Source organism: Lynx canadensis, chromosome E2 (assembly GCF_007474595.2).
Source record: "Lynx canadensis isolate LIC74 chromosome E2, mLynCan4.pri.v2, whole genome shotgun sequence".
In the NCBI taxonomy this organism is placed as follows: Eukaryota; Metazoa; Chordata; class Mammalia; order Carnivora; family Felidae; genus Lynx; species Lynx canadensis.
This window is the reverse complement of record NC_044317.1, coordinates 47,718,522-47,743,780: the sequence shown is the minus strand read 5'-3', so window position 1 is coordinate 47,743,780 and position 25,259 is coordinate 47,718,522. Positions and strand designations below refer to the sequence as shown.

Here is a 25,259-nt window from a genome sequence, read left to right as displayed (position 1 = left end):
CCCTTACCTTGCTTTGTCTTCCGAGCGCTTATTACTACCTGAAATAATATTAGGTGCTTTTTCATTTATTTGTTGCCTGCTTCTATGCTCAGAATGTAAGCAGCATCAGGGAAGCAGCTTGGTCTTGCTAACCATCCACGCACAGTAGGCATTCAAGAAATATTTGCTGAGTAAATGAAAGTAGGCAAGGCCTCACAGTCAGAGTCACCACTCTCCAAATCCCTGTCTTCCTGGACACGCTGCCGAACTACATTTCCCAGCCTCCCCCGCAGACAGGTTAGGGCTCCTGGGCTGACAGATGGGAGTGCAGGTTTAGTCCCTGAAACCTCCCATGTGATCTTTCTCTCCTCTTCAGCGACTGTAACTTCTGGGGCCAAGTGATGGAAAGCCCTTGGGTCCCCATCACCGTGGGATGGGTTTCTGTTGGCCGCTCTCTTTGAAGCGTCAGGTCAGCAATAAATCAGTGCCCTCCACCCACTAGGTTAAGCCACAAATGCAGTCCCACACCTTGCTTTCCCTATCCTGGCTGCAGCCCACTCCATGATGTGACACAGAGAGGGCAGCAGTGGGCAACTGGGAAGGCCAGAAGGCAAGAGGATGCCCTGAGCTGCCAAGGCCGGGCCTGACAAGGGATCATAGCACACATGAAGCATTTCGTCCAGTGCCTGGCAGTTGGGTATTGAGATTTCTTCAGGGAAGGGGACTGCCGATGGGCTGCGGCGGGGAGGGGGGTGGTGCCCAGAGGCAGGTAGGAAGCCCGAGGTGGGATGAGGGGCACCTGGGCTTGTCAGCTGCCCCAATCTGGCCGGCGATGCCGTCCATCCAGGAGAGCAGGTCACGGGCCTGGCTGTGGAATCGCAGCGCGTCGGCCGTGGAGCTGACGTGCAGGCGGGCGTCTTCACAGGCTGCCAGCAGCTCCTTCCAGCCCTGCAGCACCTCCTGCTCCCGGCTGGCGATGGCCTCTGCGTGCTCACCCGCGTACACCGTCCGCAGCTGGGCTGCCCCCTCCTGCAGCTGCCGTACCTGCGGGGCATGCCAGGTCCAGCGCTGGCCCTCCTCGGGAGCCAGGCCCCGCCCCCCGGATCCGGGCCCCGCCCCGCCTCGGCTGGCCAGGTGTAATGAGCCGCCACCCTTGTGATCCCACAACTGGGTCTCCCCCCCTTATCCGCTGCCTGATTTCTGTTTGGGTTGCCCACTTTCTGATTGCTTTTTAGACCCATACCATGTTTCACTCACGTCTGCTGCCTGTTTGTCATTGACTCACCTGCGTTCTGACTGCTTTTGGACCTATGACCAGGTTTCTTTCAGTCCGCTGCCTGATTTCTTTTGGTCTGAGAGCCCTACTTCCACTGGGTCTGCCTCTACCTCAGTACAGACCGATCTGATTTCCTTCAGGAAACCTCTTTCCACCCTGATGTTGAGTAGACATACTGTCCATTTTTTTCTTCACTCAGTTTTTTTTTTTTTTTTTTTTCAGACTCACTACCTACTGCCCAAGTTCCTTCAGAATGGTTATTCAGTTACTATTGGGTCTCCTACTCAATTTCTATCGGCTCTGCCATGTGAGTTCTACCAGACCAGCCACTCACTCCCTATTGGTTCAGCCGCCTGACTTCTTTTGGAGTGACCACCATATTTCTATCAGATCCACTGCCTAATCACTATCAGTCTCTCTGCTTGATTTCTAACAGTCTGACAGTCTAACAGCTCCATTGTCATTTCCATGAAACCCACTCCCATCAAAGTTCTTGCAGGAAAATCATAGGATACCATCCGAGACCTATCAAATTTCTATCTGCCCCAGAGCCAAATTTCTCTTAACCCTCTGAAATTTCCTTTAGGCTCTCCATGTGGATTTGGAAAAGATTCCCTTCACCGTTTCTAGGAGAACCCCTGCCATTGGAGAAACTGTCTGATTTCTATCAGACATTCTGTACCACCTTTCCTCCCACACTGCCTAAGTTCTACGCACCAAGCAATCAGGCGGTTTTCTGCCTGCCCCATCATCTGGCTTCTCCCTGTTCTGTGGTCTGTTTTCATCTGTTCTACTGTCTAATGTCGATCTGTTCTACAGCCTGACTTCCGCCTGCTCTGCAGCCCAACATGCCTTGGCCACGCTGTCCAGGCCCTCCCACCTCCCCTCTTGGCCACCGGCACCCCACCTGGGACACAAGGAGCTGCAGGTCATGCTCAAAGGCCCGCAGGGTCCGCTGCATGGAGCTGGCGCTGGGTCTCGGCTCAGGTGGGGCGGTCAGACGGGGCAGTCGCCTCCGCTTCTCCTCGATCTGACCCTGAAGCTCTCGGGCATCGCTGAAGAACTTATGCAGCTCCCGAGAGGCGGCCAGCAGCTGAGCCCTTGTGCCCATAAGCTCCAGCAGCTCGGCCCAGGCCTCGTTCAGCCCGTCCTTCCACTCAGCCATGGTGGCCGCCGCCGTGTGGCCGCACTCAATCAGCTCATCCACCATCTGGTTCACGGCCGCCAGCCGCTCCCGCCCTGCCGTGCCCGTCTCACTGGCGAACTCGGAGAATTTCTCCTGCAGCACCTGCCACCAGGAACACAGCATGGGCCAAGGCCCTTTACACACAAGCCCCCTCCACCCCTTGCACCGTGTAAGAGTAATAATAGTAACGATGATGATGACGGTCACGAGAAAAAGCAAGATCAAATGCTCATCGAGCACTTGCTCTGTAGCAATAACAGCAGCAAGAAAAATAATCCGATGACAGTAGCTGACGCCATCTTGGGCACCGTGTGTGCTGGGTATTGTCCTAAGTGCCTTACATTCTGGTAAATTCTTGGGGCTCACCAAAGAGCCAAAAGGTGGGTGCTATGATCATCCTCGGATTCGAGCTGGGGAAGCTGAGGCCCAGAGAACCTTAGGAGCATACGCGGTCGCCGCGGGTATTAATGTTATGACTGGTGGTGCTCACCGTGACGTGCTCAAAGTCCTGGCCAAGCTCAGGGGAACCGGCCACCACTTCCTTCTCCGCGATCCAGTGCTCGAGCTCGTCCACCTGGCGGCTGAGCTGGTACAGCCAGTACTGCTGCTCCAGGCTCACCCTGCGCTCTTCGCCCAGCTCCTTGAGTGCCACATACAGGCGGTCCACCTGAGACTGCCGACGGCTGATCTGCTCGCTGATGGGGGACACGGAGGGGCAGGGATGGAGCCCCCCGAGACTTCAGGACAGAGCTGTGACCCCCTGCCACCCCCCTCTCAGGGCAGGGCTGTGTTTCCTCTGAACCTTCGGCCACAGTAGCACCTGCTCGGACTCCTTCGCAGGGGCTTCTGTTTTCTGCAAGACTCGGATTCAGCGAACCCAATACTTGCATCTCAGCGCTCAGGGGAAACCGCTTCCCTGAGCTTGACAAGCTCACTGCCCCTCCCCCCCCCCCATCTTCTCTGTGGTCCCACCCCCTGCCCCTCCAGCGACCTGGGCGGGGCTCCCGACTCCCTACTTGGGTCCCCAGCCAAGGCACCTCACCTCCAGTCCATCTCCTGGCTCAGGAGGGCAGAGGTCTAACCCTGGGCCCCCTCTCAGGTCCCAACCCTCGTCCAGGCCTCCCAGAGATGGCCCCTACTCCTGACCTTAGGGAGGCCATACACCTGGCCACCCAGGAGGTCTCAGGCTACACCCAATCACAGCACTCCAGGGTTTTCTGTCCTTCTGGACACTTCCCAGACACTGGGTGGAAAGAAGGCCCTTCCCTGTCTTGAGCTCTTCCTTCTCTCCTCAGTCTGAGGCATCACCTCGCATCCCTACACTCAAATTCCAGTACCCCTGGCCCCACCCTCTCAACCATCCCTGGGCACTGCCCCTCCATCCGGGGCCCCAACCACGTGCTGAAATCCGAGGGCTCCAGCTCGGGGCAGTGAGGGCCCCTCCCACCCCAATGTCCAATTTGGGACCGTGTCCCAATTTCCACCAGCGAAGCTTCAGACTCTGCTGGGCCATTCCTTAAGAACTGGCTCCGCCCCCGCCTGACCCCAATCCCACCCCCCCCCCGCCCCCGTCCGCCCACCTGTCCGGGTGCCCCATCTCCAATAGCGCCCGGCACTGGCGCGACAGCTGCGCGATGCTTTCCTCGTAGTTCTCCACGCCCTGCTCCAGCTGCAGGTGCTTCTTGAGCAGCTGCAGGGTGCTCTGTTCGTCCTGGGGGCACACGGCGCCCGCGATGAGGCGGCAGCGGCCGGCCCCGGGCTCCAGAGCCCCCAGGTCCCCCGCACCCCCCAGCCCGGGCGCACCTTGCCCTTGTCCTCACTCATCATGAGCAGCTCCTGCTCGCCCAGCCACGCCTCCACCTCCGCCACGTCGAAGTAGTACTGCTCCACCTGGAAGGCGGCGTCCAGCACCTGCTGCCGCCGCTCCGCCGCCTCCCGCAGGCCGGCCCAGGCGCCCTGCAGCTGCTCCTGACCTCGGCGCACGGCCTCCGCCTCCGGGCTACGCAGCGAGGCCAGCGTGCCCGCGCGCTCCAGCACCTCCTCCAGCCGCGGCCCGTGCGCCTGGATCTCCCGTCGCAGGCCCTGGGGGCGGGAGGTGGGGGTGTGGGTGGAGAGGGGCTTTCCGAGGCCCGGCAGGACCGCGTGCGCACAGCCCATGGAGGGCATCAGAACCCCCGCCCCGCAGATAGCCCTCCACCTTGCGCCAGGTACCACGGAAGCAGTTTGCTGTAACTCGCTCACTCACACCCCCATGTTGCAGGTGGGAAAACAAGCAATTAGTAAGGGGGTGACAGGACTTGAGCACAGGACGCTGGCCCCAGAGACTGTGCTCTCAACCAAGCCGCCTGGTGGTGTCAGATACCCTCTAATGGTTGAAACAGGCTGCGAATCAGGTTGCTTAGGGGCAGTGGCTGTCTAACTCGCGGGCAGTGAAGTGTGCAAATCTTTTTACACGTGGGTACACCGTGTACCCAGGGCAGGATGTGGAACACTTCCATCACCCTCCAAGGTTCCCCCTCAAGCAGCTCTGCACTTGCCGTGTGCCCTCCTTGGCTTCTGTGCCTCAGTTTCCTCAAGTTGCAAACGGAGATAATACTTGTGGACACTGAGCACCTGCTACCTGCTACTTTGCCAAGCAAGCGCTCTGCACGATGTAGCAGCTCATCTGGTCCTCATGGCAGCCCCAGGAGTCTGACTTCATTCTATCTCACTTTACAGATGGGGAAGCCAAGGCACGGCAGCGGGGGGGGGGGGCGGGTGGTGTTGAGGAACTTGCCAACTGCACATGGCTGGTGGTGGCCCTAACATCCACCTTGTGGGGTTGTTACTATGGCGCACTCAGAACTGTGCCTGGTATGCAGTAGGTGCTCAATCAGTACCAACTGCTATCACTCGTCCAACAGCTCCTGAGTGTCCAGCACTCTTGTGCACGCACAGCTGAGCTCCCCCAGCGTTAAGCACGAAGTGCACTTGACTGCTTGCCTCAACCGTGAAAAGGACAGGCCAGTTCTGCTTGTCCTCAACACTGTCAACGGCCAAGAGTGTGTTCATCGAAACAGAGACACGAAAGCTGGGGCGCCTGGGTGGCTCAGTTGGCTAAGCGTCCAACTCTTTTTTTTTTTTTTTAGAGAGTTTATATATATATATATATATATATATATATATATTTTTTTTTTTTTTTAACGTTTATTTTTTTTTGAGACAGAGAGAGACAGAGCATGAATGGAGGAGGGTCAGAGAGAGGGAGACACAGAATCTGAAACAGGCTCCAGGCTCTGAGCTGTCAGCACAGAGCCCGACACGGGACTTGAACTCACGCACCGTGAGATCATGACCTGAACCGAAGTCGGCTGCTTAACTGACTGAGCCACCCAGGCGCCCCAAGTGTCCAACTCTTGATGTCAGCTCGGGCCATGATCTCGTGGTTGTGGGATTGAGCCCAGAGTCAGGCTCCATGCTAAGTGCAACCTGCTTGGGATTGTCTCTCCCCTCCCTTCTCCCTGCCCCTCCCCTGCTCATGAGCTTGCTCTCTCTCTCTCTCTCTCTCTCTCTCTCTCAAAATAAATAAACTTAAAAAGAAGAAGAAGAACAAAATCTAAAAAAACCCTCCATCTGTGCAGCGTGGTCACAAACTTTTGAGAATAATTTGTAAACCCACCTCCCCTCCATCTCTCAGTGCCCATTCTCCCAACTCATATTCTTTGGTAAAGGGGGTAATGAGAATAGCTGGTAGGGTTACTGTGGGGATTAAATTAAACAACCAACATACCCCCCTAGGACGGCACTTGGCACACAGTAAGTCTTTTAATCCATGTGTAATTATTATCGGTAGTCGTAGTATTCCTCTTTTATGTGTCTTACACTAGGCTTTGACTGAGTTGCTTTGACTGAAGAGTCCTTCGGCTAAGTGATTTGAAAATTTAGATGTGGAACTAAGGCCCGGAGAAGTGAACAGAGATCCAGAGAGCTCTTTGGGGCTCAAAAGCACCCCCACCTTGATCAGCTGGGGAGTCGGCGCTCTCCCACTGATTAGCTCGTCCTTTCTCCCTGTGGGTGGTTTGGGTTCTCATCTACTGTTGTTTTTCTTTGTCCTTGCCCAACAGCCATGCTTCTCACTGTTACTCGTGGGACCCTGGCTTTCCTTTGAGGAACCCCCTTGCCTCAATCTCAGCCCAGGTGATTAAGGCTGACTCCACCTGCAGGTTCCAAGAGTGGGCCCTGAGTCCAGACCAGGCCAACAGAGCAGACAAATCCCTGGCCACCATGATTAGTTCGGGGATGGGTATGGGACTCAAGCTCGGCCAGGGAGAGTTTATCCCTGGGACTATTGCTGAAAATATTGAGAGAGAGAAGTCCTCTTCAGTTTTACTGGTGGGATGTACACTTGAATCTGTTGGAGGTCTTTCGCTACCAGGGGAGAAGAGCTGGCCCTGAGAACAAAGCTACCACAGAAACATACACCCACACACCCACACTCACAGCGCGTTGAGAGATTCATGACATCACGGAAGTACCTGGATGCATCTATACCTGCTGTCCATCACAGTCTTCCCCATCACAAGAGCCAGCGAATTTCCTTTTTGGGGCCTTAACCACTTGGACCTGTTTTCTCTCATATCCAGATGTGTCCTAACCCACACCCTCACCCTGGCTCTACTCACCTGGTTCTTTTTGATGTACTGTTGGACAGCCTGCAAACCACTGCCTCGCTCGGTCTGCATGGCCAGTGGCAGTCGCTCCTGGACCCATGCCTGGGGAGGATACAGGGAGAAGGTCAAGGGGAGAATGCACCCAAAGACCCCTGCATCCCAATTCAACTGGAAGCCACCGGCACAGTATCTAAGGCCCTTCCTCACCAAAGAGTCTTGGTCACATCTTTGGCCCCTTCTCTTGACATGCTCTGCTTTGCTCTCTGCATGCACTCAAGCCAGGTTCGTGCTTACCTCTGTCCTCTGCACAGGCACGTCTTGCTTCCTGGAATTCCCTTCCTGCTCCCTCAGTGGGCTCACTGGGACTCTTCCTTCCTGTCTCCACTCAGACATCCCCTCCTCTAGGAAACCCTCCCTGACTCTGGACCTTGGCCAGCTGCCTCCTAACTTCCTCATAACAGCCCTAATCACCCTGGATTGTCACTGTCTGGAGAGAGCTCTGTCTCCCCGCCCCACCCCCCTTGGACTCTTGAGCCCTCCATGGGCAGGAATGGGGTCCGTCTTGGTCACCCCCGTGACTGCATTATCATCCAAGCCCAGAGCTGGGCCCATAACGATCAAGTGAATGAGCAAATGCGTGAGTAAATGAACGAATGAGCAAATGAGGAAGTGAGTGACTAAGTGCGAAAATGAATGAATGAGGGGCGAGCGAATAAATGGATAGTAATAAATCAGCGAGGGAAGGAATAAAGGATGAGTCAGTGAACAACTAAATGGCTTCATGAATAAATCAAGGAATGAGAGTAAGTGAGGGTGGAAAAGGTGAATGAATAAATGCGTGGATAAGTGAACGAGTGAATGAGTAAGGGAAGGATTGAGTGACTGGGTCTAGCGCGGTGTCAGTCGGTAGGTCTCCCAGTCAGCTCCGCCCTTGAACTCGCCAAGGTCCCACGGCCTCGCCCCCACTCCCAACCTCCACTCCCCCGCTGGCTCGCCGGCTCGCCTGTGGCCTCCTAACCCGCCCCATCCGCGCAACCCTCACCTCCCGGTTACCCCGGTCCCGCCCCGTCCCCGTGCCGGTCCTCACCAGCTCGTCGTCGAGGTCGTGCGCCACCTGGTGCAGCTCCTTGGAGGCGAGCAGCAGGCGGCGGCGCTCCTGCAAGGGCTCGAGCAGGCGCACCAGGCGCTCGCCCACCGCGTTCTGCCGCTCGCCCACCAGCTCCTTGCTGGCCGGCTCCAGGGGCAGCGCCGCGGTCTGCGCCTGCAACTCTCCCACCTCGCGGTACCACTCCTCCACCTGCGACTCCATCGACTGTGGGGACAGGGGCAGAGACAACGGGCTCCACCCTCCCTCCCCATCCTGCTGCGGCTCTCCAGGACCTTCATGGTGACGGCCAAACCCGTCACCACGAGGCACCATTTCACTGGGCCCTTGCCCTCCAGAAGCGCTACCCTCCTCGCCGATGCTGCCACACATTAAACAAGTTCCTGCCTCAGGGCCTTTGCCTTTGCTATTCCCCCTACCAGGCACGCTCTGCCTTGTCAATCAGATTTCAGTTCAAACATTATTTTCTCAAAGAGGCTTACCTGCCCCCCTGGACTAAAGCGGCCCACTAATCCGTTAATTGTCAGAACAACCCTTCAAATTTCCACCCTACTTTACAGAGGTGGAAACTGAGGCCCAGAGAAGTTAGGTAACTTGTCCAAAAGAGCCAACCTTTCCAAACGTCATAAATACAACATTATAGTGATTTAAATGGCTGGTATGCCATAGGGGTAGACAGAAAGTGCAAAAGCAGACCCAAATACACTGGAGAATTCATACATTTTATAGATGCCATTTCAAATCTCCAAAGAAAAGATGGATTATTCAATGAGTGGTCATGGGCCAACTGGCTAACCAGTTTAGCTGGATCCCTTCCTTGCTCTTTGTGCTGAAAACAATTCCAGATGGATTAAAGACTTAAATGGAATAAGTAAATCCATAAGGCAGAGAAGAAAACCTGGGCAAATGCTTTTATAATCTTAGGATGGAGAAAATCTTTCCAAGCAAAAAAAAAAAAAAAAAATCATAAAGGGAAAGATTTATAAATTTGGTCACATAAAATACTTTTGCATCAACCAAAATTTCTAAATGTAGTTGGAAGGCAAGTGACCACCTGAAAAAAATATTTAACACATATTAGAACAAGGAGCTAGTTTCTTTGACAGTCAGAGAATTCCCCTTCTCCCTGCTTCCTTTGTCTCCACTTACCACCATCAGATAATTCTGTCTTTATTTGAGGTTTTTTTTTTTTTTTTTTTTTTTTATCGGTCTCCGGCTTCTAGAATGGGAGCTTCATGAGGGCAGGGTTTGTGTCAATTGGCCTGTGTATTCCTGAGCACCTAGAACAGTGTCTGCCATGTAGAAGGTCTTCAGTTGTGATTTGTTCAATGCCAAAGACAAAGGCTGGCCCAACGTGAACAGGCACTTCTCCCAGTGAAAAGGCAAACACAGAAGACAGACTAAGCACCCGAAAAGATGCCCAGTCTCACTAATCAGCAGGAAAATACAATTTAAAACAAAGTATCTTTCCCTATTCACCAGATTGGCAAACATGTAAGGGGAGGATAATATCTAGTATTGGCGAAGATGCAGAGGGACGGTCAGGCACACTCAGCCACTGTCGGTCGGTGGTGGTGCAAATTAGTAGAGCCTTTTTGGAAGGCAATTTGGCAAGTCCTATCAAAATGTAAAAAAAAAAAAAAAAAAAAACAAAAAAAACAAAAATGTGCATACGTTTTGACCCAGCATTTGCACTTGCCCTTCTAGGAATGTAACTAAAGAAATACTGGCACATGTGCAGAAAGATGTTTGTCCCAGGATGTTCATTGTAACTGTTTGTCCAAGGATCACATCGTAGCAGAGTTTATAATGGGAAAAAATTAGAAACAAACACGATGCCCATCAAGAATGAAATGGTTAAACAAATCCACATCAGTATGGAATAATGGTCAAGATTTACTGTTAACAGAAAAAAGCAACTTAGAACACACATTTGAATATATTACATTTGTCACGGGTTGCACATGCATAACGATTCCCTGGAATAAACAAGAAATTAATCACAGATGGTACCTATTGGGGAGACAAGAACTCCATGAATGGGGCAGGGGTGAAGGAGAGACTTGTTGCATAGGATTTTTTGTACAGCTTTTGATGTCTGAGCCATAAAATATAATTATTAAAAAATTTAAGCATTAAAAAATTAAAAACAGTAAAAATCCATGCAGGTAGTGAATGAGTGCACAGAAAGAGGTCCAGGAGGATGCCCACCAAATCATAACTGAGGTTTCCTTTGGGTGCGGGAATGAGAGGCATGGTTAAGGGAGACTTTACATCTTACTGAAGACTTCTAGGTTAGTAAGATCTTTTACCAAAAGAATATATTAATTTATTACTTGTGTGACTCTAAACAGATGGGGGAAAGCCATAAAAGAAAGCAAAACAATAATGAAATTAAGTGGTAACAGATTAGAGCAAATGACTGCAACTCAATACTCAAGACCCAAGAATCAAGTGAAGACTTTTTGTTCCAAAGTTCGGTAATGCAGAGCTGTTGATTTTGCCAGCCCACCATTCACCCTTTCCTCTGCAGCACCTCAAATCCTGCTCTCAGACCTGAGCTTCCTGAGGGACTAAAAGAACCTTGAGCTCCAAGGGTGGCCACATGACCCAACCTAGCCAATCAGAACACTGAAACCAACCATCCTGGCCACAGGGATTGGGTAACAGATGGCATGTGACCTAAGATCAGCCAATGAAAACTCTTCCCACTTTTGCGGGAAAAGCGAGTGAGCTCAGGCAGGTGCTCTCTTTCCCATGGGGTCCCTTAGCTGTTAGAACATATGCCCGGGGTGCTGGGGGCCAAGTTGCCACCAGGAAGGAACAGACTCCCGGACAAGGAGGCCAACACAGAAGAAAGCAGGTCCCAGAAAAAGAGACAGATTGCCCAGGTCATAATTTGAGTAACTGATCCAGCCATGCCTACAGCTGCATACCCGCTGGATTTTTCAGCTAGGTGAGCCAAGAACCTCCCCTTTAGCCCAAGTCAATGTGGTTTGAAGTTCTATGAACTGCACCCTTGAGTCCCAGCTGATACAGTTAACAATCTGTAGGAGCCATAAAAATGGATAAAAATCAAACGTTATAACAAGTCAAAACCATCCAAAAGGAATTTCAAAAGGCATAATTACATGCTGCAGAAATCAAAGCAAAGTAAAATAGTCACTCTAAAACCCTTTTCACTAAGAAAATCACTGCAGCAATGTGTAGAAAATCAAAATGCATTCGAATTCTGGAAACACATATAATCTGAAATGTTAAGGTTACAAATTCTAGTTCTCCACTAGATCAAAACCCCTCCATAACCTGCCCACCAAGCGGCTGTGTGAACTGAGATGGGATAATTACAGGACGGACACTTTTCTACTTCTGCAAGAATGCCACATATTTTGAACACTCATTTAATGTGAATCCTTCCCTGTAAATGTGAGCAAAGGTTACAGAAGGACAGTTGGTCATTAAACACACAGAAAGATGTTTAGCCTCCTTCAATGTTAAGGGAAATGCAAATTAAAATAACCCTAAGGCACAGGCGCCTGGGTGGCTCAGTCAGTTAAACGTCCGACTTCGGCTCGGGTCATGATCTCACGGTTCATGGGTTCGAGCCCCATGTCAGGCTCTTTGCTGACAGCTCAGAGCCTGGAGCCTGCTTAGGATTCTGGCTCTCCCTCTCTCTCTGCCCCTCCCCTACTCATGCTCTGTCTCTCTCGTGTGTGTGCAAAAATAAACATTAAAAAAAAATAACCATAAGCGTCTTTCAGGGGCGTCTGGGAGGCTCAGTTGATTAAGGGTCTGACTCGATTTCGGCTCAGGTCACGATCTCACAGTTCCTGAGATCCTGCATTGGGGATTCTCTCTCTCCCTCTCTCTCTGTCCCTCCCCCACTCATGCATGTGCACCTGCTCACTCGCTCTCTCTCTGTCTCTCTCTCTCTCTCTCAAAATAAATAAATAAACTTAAAAAAAAAGAGTATCTTTTACTTCTCAGATTAGCAGAGATGAGAAAGCTTGATGACCACTTGGGAAGAAGAATACTGTCTCATGGAGGTGTGTCCACTGCCTTTTCAAAATCTCTCTCAAAAAGTTTAACACCTACACCTTTTGGCCCAGAAATTGGACCTTGAGGACTCTTTTCTACAGAAATGTTTGCACGTGGGCTCAATACGTATGGACGGGGATGTCTCTCGCAGTGGTATTCATACTAGCAGAAGATTAGAAACAGCCCAGAGGTCTCTCAGCAGAGGGCTGGTTAAAGATGGATGGTGGAGCCACCCAACACTAGATCCATATATTCTTTGACAAGAGAGGACACCCAGGGTGTTTTGTCAGGTGAAAAGGGCAAGCTTCAGTATGGTCCATCTCTGTGTCAAGGGTCTCGTCCCTGGAGAGCGAGACTGCACGGGGGGAGGCGGCGGGGAAGGAAGCCTTTTTACTTTTCACATTATACTTCTTACCATCACAGCAATCATAGGTAACACATCCTGATGCCTGCCCCCTGACAGCAGCTGCTCTAAGCGCTTGGCCAGGATTAATTTATGTAATCTTCACAGCACAGGAGGTCAGGAAGACGGGGATGTTTGCTTCATTCACAGCTGGATCCCAGTGCCTGGCCCTGTGCCTGGCACAGAGTAAGGTCTCTGTAAACGTGTGCTAACTTTGTTTGTTGGACTAGTCACTAAGCTGTTCTGCTTCTCTTAGCTGGGCAGTATGAAAAATTAAGAATTAGGGGCTCCTGGGTGACTCAGTTGGTTAAGCATCCGACTCTTGATTTCAGCTCAGGTCACGATCTCACAGTTTATGGGTTTAAGCTCCTCATCGGGCTCTGTGCTGACAGTGTGGGGCCTGCTTGGGATTCTCTCTCCCTCTCTCTCTGCCCTTCCCCGCTTGAGCTCTCTCTCTCTCAAAAACTAAACATTAAAAAAATTTAATAAAAATTAAGAATTTTAAAAATTAGGGGTGTCTGGGTGGCTCAGTGGTTAAGCGTCTGACTCTGGCTCAGGCCTGCTTTGGATTCTGTGCCTCCTTCTCTCTCTGCCCCTACCCCTCTCACATTCTGTCTGTCTGTCTCTCTCTCTCTCTCTCAAAAATAAATAAACATTAAAAAAAAATAATTGAGGCTCAGAAAGGTGGGGTCACTTGCCCTGGGTCACACAGTAGTGGAATGGGGCCTCAAACCCTGGATGTGCAGCTCCTGTATCAGACTCTCCCCCTAGGCCATGCTGAGTTCATGAAGAAATGTGATAAAGAATGCTTGGGGGGGAGGGGTGTTTCCTTGGCCAGAGAAAGAGCCTTACTTGGTGCGGGTGTGTGTGTGTGTGTGTGTGTGTGTGTGTGTGTGTGTGTGTGTGTGCAGGGGTGGGGTGGGTGGTAAGGAGTCCCCAGAGACTCAGCCTAGCAGCTGCAAATCCTCCAGTGCATTTTCCCCTGGCCCGTCCCCCTCAGATGGCAGGAGACCAGCCACCCCCCTCCCCAGGCAGGAGCCCGTGGCTGAGCCAGACCAGCTGGTCAGGCCCTTGAGGACCTGGCAAGTGGGGGCTTGGGACTCCACCATCTGGTCCCTGGGCCTGGAAGCACAGTTGGGCAGGAGGCTCTGAGAGAGGACTCTGGGTCACGTGGCCTAGGCCTCAGGTGGGCTCCCAGGAAGCCGGCGGCAGCAGCTGGGGAGGGGGGAGGGGGGAGGACACAGGAGGACACAGGGATCAGGAGAGATCAAGGGAGAGATGGAGAACTGAAAGAAAAAGAGAAGAGGGTGAGAGAGTAAGGGAAATAAAGAGAGACACGACGACGATGGGAGACAGAAACTCCCAGAGTTTCCACACAGAGGAACTGGGAGAGCAGGGCCGAGAGACAGGCCCAGAGAGAGGCCGAGAGGGCAGACCACTCACACATCCACACCCCCTCTGCCTGAGCCAGCCCGCTCCAGCCCTGCCTGGCCCCGGGGCCTGAGGGGTGCGGCAGCCAGGAAATGTGCCGGCTGGATGGCGGCCGCCCGCCCTCCTGCGTGTGCCCAGTGTCTGAGCTCTCAGGCGGCCCCAGGGGACAGCGGAGCCTTGGGCAGCCCCTCCCCTCCCCAGCGGCAGCTCCAGAGGCCCAGCTGGGCTCCATCTGGGGGCCGTGGCCTACTGAGTCACTCCCCGCCGCCTCGGGCTCCCTCTGCTGGGGAAAGTCCCGTTCTGGGGCCTGCCCCGACTCCCATCTCTGTGTGATCCTGGCCAGACCCTTGTCTCTGCCGGGCCTCAGCCTCTCCCTGGAACAAATGCTTGAACAAATGTTTCCTTCCTTGGGGAGGGAAGAGTAGGAGGCCCCAAATCCTCCCTCCAAAACCTAAATGGCCAAAAGAAAGACACGGATGTTCAAGCTCACCAGTCACGGGAGAAAATACAAATGCAAACACCCAACCATCAGACTGGGAAAAATCTAAAAAGTGACAACACCGGGTGTGGGCGAGTATGGGAGGAAACAGGAACTCCCGTTCACTGTTGGGGAGAGAGCATTAATTGGCAGCACGCCTCAGGCAAGCTATTTGGCAAGATCACGTGACCTGAAGATAGCTCTAACCTTTGGCACTATGTTAACGTTTCATATGTCACCCCCCAAAATACACTTTTTTTAAAGTAGGCTTCACACACAGCACAGAGTCCAACACGGGGCTTGACCCCATGACCCTGAGATCAAGACCTGAGCTGAGATCGAGTCGGACGCCCAACCTACTGAGCCACCCAGGCGTCCCCCAAAACACATTTGTAAGAGAAGTTTATTTATTTTGAGAAAGAGAGAGAGTGAGCACATGCATGTGAGCAGGGGAGGGGCAGAGAGAGAGAGAGGGAGAGAGAGAGAATCCCAAGCAGGCTCCACACTTTCAGCGCAGAGCCCGATTAGGGCTTGAACTCATGAACCATGAGATCATGACCTGAGCTGAAATCAAGAATCGGACGCTTAACTGACTGAGCCACCCAGGCACCCCCCCACCCAAAACACATTTTTATAAAGCAAAATGAGGGGCGCCTGGGTGGCTCAGTTGGTTAAGTGTCTGACTTCGGCTCAGGTCATGATCTTGAAGTTTGTGAGTTCTAGCCCCCCATTGAGCTCGCTGCTATGGGTGCAGAGCCTGCTTTAGATCTGTCTCCCTCTCTCTCAAAAATAAACATTTCAAATAAATAAAATAAAATGCAAAATGAGTGGGAGGGATACCCCAAACGGAAAACAAAGGAAATAACTGTTTTGCATAAATAGCAACGACACCAAAGGCCAGGAAACAACTACCAACTAACTTTGAACACATGATAATACGCTCCATCCGGTTGAAGACAATAAAACAAAAACTTAAAAACCTGTAAACAAATACTGAAACAACTCCATAAATTATGTCTTTGAATCTTCGCTACGTCCACGTGAGGTCAGTATGATCATTGTGTCCATTTTACTGACGAAGAGACTGAGACACAAAAAGTGAAGTAATTTCCAGGTCAATCGGTTCGCAAATGAGAGAGCCAGGGCTTGACCCCAGGCAGCTAGGCTCCCACAACCATGACCTCGCCCATGGTGCCCCACTGCCTCCCGCGGTCCTGCTGCCAACGAGTGACTTAGCATGATGGTGTTTCCCATCATACAGAGCAGGACCTGAGGTGTGGAGCTGGAGGCAAAGCCACTTGCCTAACATCGTATGGCTGGTAAGACGCAGTGTTATCATTCAAACCCAGACCCGCCTGATTCCTGGGTCTGTGCCTTTACCCACCGCAATGTGCTGCCAGGGAGGAATTAGCAATAGCAGTAAGACCGTTAACAACACTAGTAATAGTTTCCCCTGCACTGGCTGTCTTCTTTCGCCCCTCCTGACCCCCAGTCTAAGCTTCTCCACCCTGCTCTGTGCCCCAGGGCCTGACCCGTGCAGATGGCCTCAATGGGCCCCCCTGCCTTCAGGCTTCCAGATGGGCTGGGCTCAGGACTAGCTACAAAATTTGTGGGGCCCAGTGCAAAATGAAAACACAGGGCCCCTTGTTCAACTATTATGAAGAATTTCAAGACAGCGACAGCAGAGCATTGAATTTCCTCAAGTTATCCTCCGTGGGGCATGCTTTCTGCTTCTGTCTGGGACCCTGACAGTCACAGATCCTCATTTCTTAAGAGCTCACGACATCCCCAACACCTTTTCAAGGGGTGTGCAAGGTTACAACTATTTTATAAGAGTGCTAAGGTGTTTTTTGCCTTTATCACACCCATTCCCTTCCAAGAATATAGTGTGGTTCTGCAGGGACCATATGACCCGTGCCATTGTAACCAAATGCTGGCAGAAGCAAAGGTGAGAATCTTCTATCAAGCCAGATGGGAAAGAGTTGCAGCACTGAAAACAGTGCCAATCTTCCGGTGTTTTTTTCATTTTTGTTTTTTTGTCTTGGAAAATATATTCTTCACAAAAGAACCCTTTGGGCTTGACATGTGATTGATTTCTTATTGCTGTTTGTATGTGAATCAAAAATGGAAGTATTTCTCAGGTTTAATTTTTAGTACAGTAAATATCAATAGGCATAATGCACCTGAACAAAAGCTCTTGGGGGATCTCCATGATTTCTAAGAGTGTAAAGGTGTCCTGGAGACCGAGCCATTTGAGAGCCGCTGCTGTGTATACAGCAATGACATCACTGGTATCAGATTCAGATCTGTTTGTCTCTCTGCTCCTTTGCCTGTCTCCCCACTAGAACGAGAGCCCCAGGAAGGCCATGGTTTTTGGTCAGTTTTGCCCACTGCTGTATTCTGGCACCTAGAAGAGCACCTGGCATACGGTTGGTGCTCAATAAAGATTCGCTGCATAGATGAATGAATAGATGGTAATTAGTGTCATGCTTTTATTATTAGTCAGCTTGGTTTTTTGTTTTTGTTTTTTTGTTTTTTGGGTTTTTGTTTTTTTGCCAGACCCTATGCCAAGCCCTTTAGGAGCATAACTATGCAGAAGATATATTAAAGGAGCAGTGAAAAATCAAGGGTGTCCTGGATTTGAATCCAGGCTCTTCACTTGCTACCCTGGGCCAGTAAGTTCACCTCCTGGAGGCTCAGTTTCCCATGGGTCATGGTCAGACATAGTTCCTGGCACATAAAGGCAGGAGCTGTCACATCTTGAGAGGGTGCAAAGCGACGCCCACATTCGCACCACCAGCCATTCATGTCAAATGGTCAGATACTGACCGCTGGCCAGCTGCCAGCTAGAAGCGGAGATAAGGCAGACACTGTGTCTGTTCCCTGAGCCCTCTCTGTGTCCTAGGGAGTCACTGGCTAGCTGTGTGTCCCCGGGCCAGGTGCTTGCCTTCTGTGCCTCACTTTCCCCATTGGTAAAATGGGGGATCGTAACGGGTTGCTGGAAAGAGGGAGAGCTTGGCACAGAGACTGATAGAGGAGGCTCTCCATGAATGTCATTCTTTCTCTGTGCAAAGCCATTCCCCTACCTCTGGGCCTTGGTTTCTCTATCCAGGAAACAGGCATCAGGGTCCTGTGAAACCGTCAGTGCGCTGGCTATCTAACTACTGCTTCTTGGTTCTGAATTCTTCTTCTCCCCTTTGTACCCCAGGCCCTCCAGGTGGTGGCTACCTCCCACAGTTACTATTGACTGGATTTCCTCAGTATTCTCCTTCTGTTCTTCCAACCCTCTTAACACATTTGAAATAAATCTCTGTATTGAATCCCTCTGTGTAAAACACCTTGAGTGGAGTCTGACCCTGATTCCCATCACCCCGTGGCACAGGGAGTCCCTGTCTGGGTCAGCCAGGCCATACCTGTAGCTTCTTGAGCTGGCTGTTGACGGTGGCTAGGTCCCCACCAGGATCCACGTCTTGCAGCTGGCTTTCCATGTGGAGGAGCTTCTTGTCCAGCTCCACGAAGCTCTGCACCAACTGGTCGGCCTTGCTGGCCTCAAAGAGCTGTCTTGCCTTGGCCTGGGTGGTGCTCTCCAGCTCGGCCCAGCACTGCCGGATCTCACCCAGCTTCTTCCGCACTGAGGCCGCCAGCTCTGGCTTCTCCTGCATCAGTTGTTGGCCCTCCTGTCCCAGACAGGCAGGCGACAAGAAGTGAGAGGGAGGGAGAGGATGGTGAGGAGGGACAGAGAAATATGGGGGCAGTGGGACACAGGGAGAGATGTGGAGAGAGAGAGACAGGGGCAAGGAGTTGGGGACACACAAAGAGACAGAGACATGAGGGGTGGATACAGAGACAGGCCCAGAGATGGAAGGAACCAAGATGTGGGAAGGAAGATGAGGCAAGAGACAGACAGAGAGACACAAACAAAGACATGGGAGGAAGACAGGGAGAGACAGACAGACATAGAGTGGTGGACACAGAGACATGCACATAAAGTCAGAAACACGGGAAGAGGGCCATAAGAAAGACAGATACGTGAGAGAGATAGAGACAGAAGAGAAATAGAGGAAGAGCAAAAGAAGCAGAGAGAATGGACTTCCATTAAACTCAAAGAGTAGCTTTGCCCCGTGCCACCAGTTGTGGGGCATCAATGGCCATTTAAGTATTCAAGGCTGACTTGGGTGTTCCTTTTGAGTCACAGGAGAGGGGGTATTGAGGGCTGTAGGTCTAGGGGACCAGCAAGAGTAGGGATCAGTTTGAGGGTTGAGGCTGGGTTCCTCCAAGACCGAAGTCAAGCTCCTTGGTGGCCTAGAGCTACATATGTTATATCACATATGAAAAATAACAATACCGTAGCAATTAAGCTCCTAGGTGCCTGGCCTTGTATTAAGGACTTTACATGCACAAGAGTCCAGGGAAGTAGCAAAATTTATTATTTCCTTAATTTTCAAGCAGAGCAAACAGGCTCAAAGAGGTTAGCACAATTCCCCAAGGTGCATAGCTGGTAAGAGGCGTAGACACAATTAGAGCCCAGGGTTGTAGGAATCCAAAGTTCATGTTTGGGCTTCCCAGGACTGCTGTAGCCTTTGTACCTGAACATCCATCTTAGGAGCTCCAAATGGAGTGAGAGAAAACCTGGTGGGGGAGTTAAAATACTTAACAACCAGGAAAGTAAGGGCACCACGCAGAAGAGATGCTAGCCATTTTACAGATGGGAAAACTGAAGCTCAAAGAGGTTACATGAATTCCGCAAGGCCACATTGCTAGGAGCAGATGTGGAAATGATCTGAAGTGGTTCAGAGATGTGCGGGTGGGCAGGGCAGCAGTGGAGGGCGCAGGAACCGAGATGTGGGTTCCCTGGAGGCCTCCAGCACCTGGCACGTGCAGAGGCACCTTCTACGTCCTCACCCTCTCGATCTTCTCCAGCCACTCCTTATTCTGAGCCAACTCGGCCATGAACGCCTGGTGCCGGAGCCATCTCTTATGCAGCTTGTGGCCATCTTCCCGTGTGCCATCGCGCGCCATTAGCATCTTCTCATGGATCCAGCCATCCAGCTGTGCAGGACAGGGGGAGGAGCTCAGCCGATTCCCCCAACCTGGCACGGCACCCTATCCCCTCCAGAAGGTTCCAGATTCAAAGCCCAGGCTGCTAGATTTAGGGGGAGGGAGGGAGGAAGGGATGGAAGAACCTTTGCAGGTGAGGTCTTTGTTGAAGGGTGGGCACAGCTCAAGCTCTTTCTTAAGGGGTGGAGGATGGACGGACACCCACAGAATTCCCAACGTCTTAGCTGCCCTGTCCTCAGAGCAGCCCTTCTCAACTCCTCATAAGCCCCCAAAGGCATGGCTCCTGGGCCAGTCAGCCTTCTCCCATCCAGGACCAATCAACCCTCCAAAACTAGACCTCCACCTAATTTAGCTAACTTCCCGTTTAGCCCATCTTCCCCCACCGTCTTCCCAATAGTCACACTTTGACCCTTCGATTCAGTCTTAGCCACCTCCAATAAGGACCAGTTCGAAGATTCCCAACCCATTCCCAAGGGTATCAAATGAAGCCTGTATCTAGCCCTAACCTCCCAATATGGCCAGATGAACCCTTAAACATCTTCCCAGCTAGATCCAAGTCTACTTCTCCCCAAACGCCCCAGAGCCCTCCAATCTGGGGTAAACCCATCCCCCACAACCCAGCTCCAGCTTCCCTAATAAGCCCACAGGACTTTCCACATTCAGCCCTGGGATGACTAGTTGCAGCCCCTAGCCAAAGCCAAACTCTCAAAAGTAAGCAACAGGGCTGCCTTCTCTGGCTCCACGAATGAGCCTACCCCAAAATATAGTCCCAGACTCCTCAACAGGATCGGATAGAAGCTTCCTAAGCCAACCCCCTTCCCAAACTAAAGCCGGTTCTACTCCCCACCCCCCACCAAGACCAGTCATCTAAAATGCAAGCACAGAATAGAACCCCCTCAGCAGGTGGACCAATCACAAGGCTGCTTTCTGAGCGACACCCCCCCCCCCAAATAAGACTTATCCCCCAAGCCGGAATCTCCCTACCCACTCATGGCCAAACCTGGCACCTGGAACATTTTGCTCCTCCCCCTTTTTCTCCCCCCTCCCCCAGTCACAAGATCCTCCTCTTCCCTCCTGGAAAAAAAAAAAAAAAAAAAAAAAAAAAAAAAAACAGACTCTAGCTGGTCTGAGAGGCAAATGCACAATTGCAGTCATAGCCAAGGACAAATCCTGAGCCGGCCAAACCCCACCCTGTGTCCCCTGAGCATGTGCTCCCTAGGGGTCCTGGTCAGCTTCAGACTCCGTCATACACACACACTAGAGCCAAGTCAAATGCTGAACCCCCCAACTCAATTCACAGGTTTCCAACACACAGGGAAGAGTTTGCCAATGGCAGGCACAGCTCCCAGGGAAGGCAAAGCCTCTAAAGGAGATGGTACTTCGTCATCAAGGTAAAGTCCCCCGAAAGTGATTGACCCCCATCACCTAGGGCAAAGCTAGAGTCCCAAACAACCAAGGAATTGGCCCTCAAAATCAGAGCCCCCAAACCCAGAACAAATCCAAGACCCTCATCGTCCAAAGCCGACCCTCGCAAAAGTGATTTGCTCCCATCAATCATCTAAGGCTAATACAGATCGCGCAAGAACCAAGGAAGAAACCTCTCAAAAGGCTGAGAACCCCCAGCCTCAGGGCAAACGTCAAATCCCCCATTACCCAGAGGAGAGCTCCCTAGAGAGGATGAGACCTCCTTAAGCCCCAGAGCAAATCCAGACTACCTCCGGAGTAGCCTTAGAAGTCCCCCCTCTTTCGCTTCCCTCCCTGGGGACCCGGCCCCTCAGTCCCGCCCGCACCAGCACCGCGGACAGCTCCCAGCATCCCTGCCCCTCCCCAGGGCTGGGGTCCCTGCGCGGGTCCGACCCGCCCCCGCGCCGCCCGCGCCCCTCCCTCCCGAGGCCTCGGCGGGCGAGCACGCGCCCAAGCCCCCTCCCCCGAACGCCTCGGCGGGGACGCGCGTCAGCCCCCTCCCCTGGGCGCCCTGGGGACCTGAAGTGGCGGCGGCGTTGGCGGAGGAGCGTTCCTGCGGCGGGCGGGCTCTCGCCCCTCCACTGCGACGGCGGTGGCAGCGGTGGTGACGGCTGAGACTCTAGCGGATGCGCGCCCCCGCTCCCGCCCCCGCGCCGCGGCAGCGCGCCCGCCCGCGCGCGCCCCCTGCCTGCCTCCGTGCCCGCCTCCTTGCCGGGCCTCAGTTGGGGGGTGGAGGAGGATTCACCACCTCTCTAAAGCTTGGGGGGTGAGGGGAGGGTTCTGCGCCATCTCAGATTATTGCTAGCTACTTGGTCCAGAACAATCTCACAAGAGGGAGGAGGAGTTCCTGGACCTAATCGAATGGCTGGAGGGGGGACCTGGGGCCTGGGCTACCTCTGCCATGTGAAGTATGGGGTGGGGGTGGGGTGGGCTCTTGAACCATCTCGAATGAGAAAGCACTCAGATTCCTGGCTATCTCAGAAATACAGATAGAGGATATGGGAGGAGTCCTGGAACATCTCTTATAAGATGTTCTGCCAGAAGGACTTATAAGATAGATTGCCAGAATAATCTCCATTGGGAAGGAGGAGGACAGGGGTTCCTAGACCCATCTCTAGTGGGCTTGTGTCCCAGACCCATCTCTAATGAGCTTGAGTTATGTGGGGGTGGGAGGTATGGAGGCCCTTGTCCATTTCATATGAGGGGACAACAATCTCCCATGGGGTTCACCACGGAGGGTGTCAAACCATCTTTAATAGGAGGATTTGGGAAATAGTTCCTGAACCATCCTTGTTTGGGAGGAACTTGGGTACTGGATCATTAAGGAGCAGGGGGCAATGATCTTGAGTAGATGGCTGAGACCAGGATCATCTCTGGGGTTAGGAAAATGTTTACCCGGCCATCTCTAATGTGGTCTAGAACAGTTTCTATGGAACGCAGGGGAAGGAAGGGGAGATAGCATGTCTCCTGAACCGTCTCTAATGGGGAAGGAGACCTGAACCATCTCTGATTTGGGGAGATCCTTACAGATGTGTAGATCATCTCTAAAGGAAAAGAGCTTGATTGCTGGACACTCTTAAAGGGGTTAAGGCTTGTTTTTGACTGAAGTTGCGCTCTGGGCCTCTGGTCTACCCAAGCCTGCTCCTGACCCTGCGTCTTCCACCACTCTCCCCAGCAAGGCGCTTCTCACAAATCTCCCGAGAGAAAGGTGAGATCACCGCGCGTCCCCGCGGGACCCGTAGGCGCGAACGCGCGCCGTTGCCAGGGGCGCCCAGGGCCCCTCCCTCCTTCTCCACGGGAAAGGAGGCGGGAGCCGCGGAGCTTGCGCACTGAGGCTGGAATCCGTGCGCCTCCTGGCGGCTCCAAGTGAACGTCGCTCCGCGACCCACTTAGACGGGGCGTCCCCGCCCCCATGGCGCCTCAAGCCCAGGAGCACTTCCCTCCCTAGGAAAGAAGTCGCTGTGCCCAGCACAGCTGGAGTTCCTACCTCATGGCAGTCTCGGAGGAAGTGCTGCAGCCCAAGTTGGTCGTGTAGCTTCTGCATCCATTGCTGCGCCCGTAGTTGGTTTTCTTGGCTCCTGGGGATGGGGAGAGAGGGGCTGGGGCATGCCTAGGTTGGGGGGGGGAGGCGGGGGGGGCACTGGCTGTAGGGCTGTGAGGGCATCAGGCTTGGCAGGGCTAGGAACCCGGAGCATATGTAAGATCGAGGAAGAGGAGAGAGTAAGGCGGGGATGGGGGAGAGGCAAAGAAACGTCAATGAGGGCAGAACCAGGGACGAACTGGAGAGGGGCAGAGGGAGAGTGAGAGAGCAAGAGAGAGAGAGAGAGAGAGAGAGAGAGAGACAGAGACAGACAGGCATCTGGAAAGAAATACAGATACTTATAAAGAAAGAGGGACAGAGAGACAGACACAAGCCCAGAGAGAGAGAGAGAGAGAGAGAGAGAGAGAAGAAACCTGCAGAGTAAGAGATAGAGAGAGATAGCAACTTAGAGATCAAGAGACACCTAGAGAGCAAGAGATTAGGAGGGGAACACAGATTCAGGGAGAGAGAGAGAGAGGTGCAGAGGCCTACAGAGAGAGATAAACACAGACACAAGACTAGAAACAGACCTTAAGAGGAAGTGATTGACAGAGACCCACAGATAAAGACAAAGTAACCCAGGAAGAGAAAAAAATAAGGAAAGACAAGTAAAGAAATGCAGCAAGGAAGTGCCAGAGAGGCAGAGAGACCAACAGCAGTAGACAAGGAGAGGGAGAGAAGGAGGCAAAGGGAGTGAAAGTGACAGAGAGAGTCGGGGCAGGGACAACCGGGAAAGGCAGAGAAGTGGCAAGACGATAGCAGTAAAAGACACAGCTGGCCAGAAAGGAGGGTGCAACAGAGTTGGAGACAGGAAAGAGAGTGGGGCATGGGAAGAGAGGGTGGGCAGGTACACTGGCAAGCAGGGCCAGACTTTTGGCCTGAGTGAACTGGCAGGGCTGGACCCAAGCCCCACCACCCCGGAGCCAGCCAGGACCGAAGCCCCAGGCAGCCTGGCCTCCTGCCCACAGTACAAAGTGCCCAAGAGTCCCGGTGGAGGGGCACTGGGGACATCCCGTTTTCCTTTGCCTTAAACAAGCCGCTCCTACCTCAGGGCCTTGGCATTGGCTGTTCCCTCTGCCCAGAACGCTCTTCCCCTCAACATCTACTTAAATACCACCTTCTTAGCAAGGCCCTTCCTGATCACCCTCCAACACTTTCTGGCTTTCTTCTTTAATGTTCTCTCTCCAACTTAGCACTATCTAATACACTGTATATGTTACATATACATATGACATCTCCCCCACTAGAATGTCATTCCGCAAGAGCAGGAATTTTTGTCTGTTTTGGTCACAGATGTATCCTCAATGCCTAGAAAAAGAGCCTGGCACACCTTAGGTGCTTGATATATATTTCTTGAATGAATGAATGAATAAATGAATGAATGAAGGCAGAGAGAAAGAGAGATGACAAAAACAAAGGTAAAGTGTATGAAAAAGAGAGGGAGGCAGAAGAGAATAAAGAGTCAGAGAGATGCAGATGCAGGTAGAGAAAAACAGGGAGAGACACAGAAGGAAACAGACACAGAGATATACAGATAGATGGAGGCAAAGAGGCAAAGCTTGTGAGAGAAAACGACAGGGAACCCGGCGTAGAGCTGGACAGAGGAACCAGACAAGGCAGAGACAAACAAGCCAAGTACTGATTCCCTCCTGCCCGGGGCTCAGCTCAAAAGCCAGAAAATGGGAAATGCCTCTGAAATTGAACTGAAATAATCCCTCCAGGCCTTCACCAGCCAACTTGCCTAGCATCAGTTCTAGGAACAAGGAAAATCCCTCCTTTCTGGGAGGGAGGGAGAGAAAACAGCAGCGTTCACATCCTTCATATCCCGGCTGGGTCACATCCTGGCTGTGACCTTAGGCAAGTCCATTCCCCTAACCAAGCCTCTCAAGTGCAACGTGCAGATCATGAGAACACTTCACACACAGGACTGGGCCAGGTTCCAGGTGATGTGAGGCACATGGAGGGACTAAACGACTCACCCTGAATCTCACAGGTTGAGGGGTAAAGCAGGGGCTAGCATCTGACCCCGTCTGACGTCAGGGCCCCAGCTCACAGCTCTGCACTGGTTCTGTCCCCCGTATGGGTGTGGAAAGCCCTCCCCCCAAACCCTAG

At 52.4% G+C, this 25,259-nt stretch overlaps 1 protein-coding gene across 1 annotated transcript in view; it reads right to left on the bottom strand.

Annotated features, from left to right (window-relative positions):
• Window positions 1–25,259, bottom strand: part of SPTBN4 (spectrin beta, non-erythrocytic 4) — a 73,992-nt gene that overhangs the window by 10,216 nt on the left and 38,517 nt on the right. Inside the window, 10 exon segments of the mRNA XM_032591494.1 lie at window positions 779–1,023; window positions 2,163–2,543; window positions 2,932–3,136; window positions 4,022–4,152; window positions 4,245–4,523; window positions 7,103–7,192; window positions 8,178–8,402; window positions 17,959–18,222; window positions 19,448–19,594; window positions 23,055–23,145. Coding sequence (XP_032447385.1) covers window positions 779–1,023; window positions 2,163–2,543; window positions 2,932–3,136; window positions 4,022–4,152; window positions 4,245–4,523; window positions 7,103–7,192; window positions 8,178–8,402; window positions 17,959–18,222; window positions 19,448–19,594; window positions 23,055–23,145 — 2,058 coding nt within the window.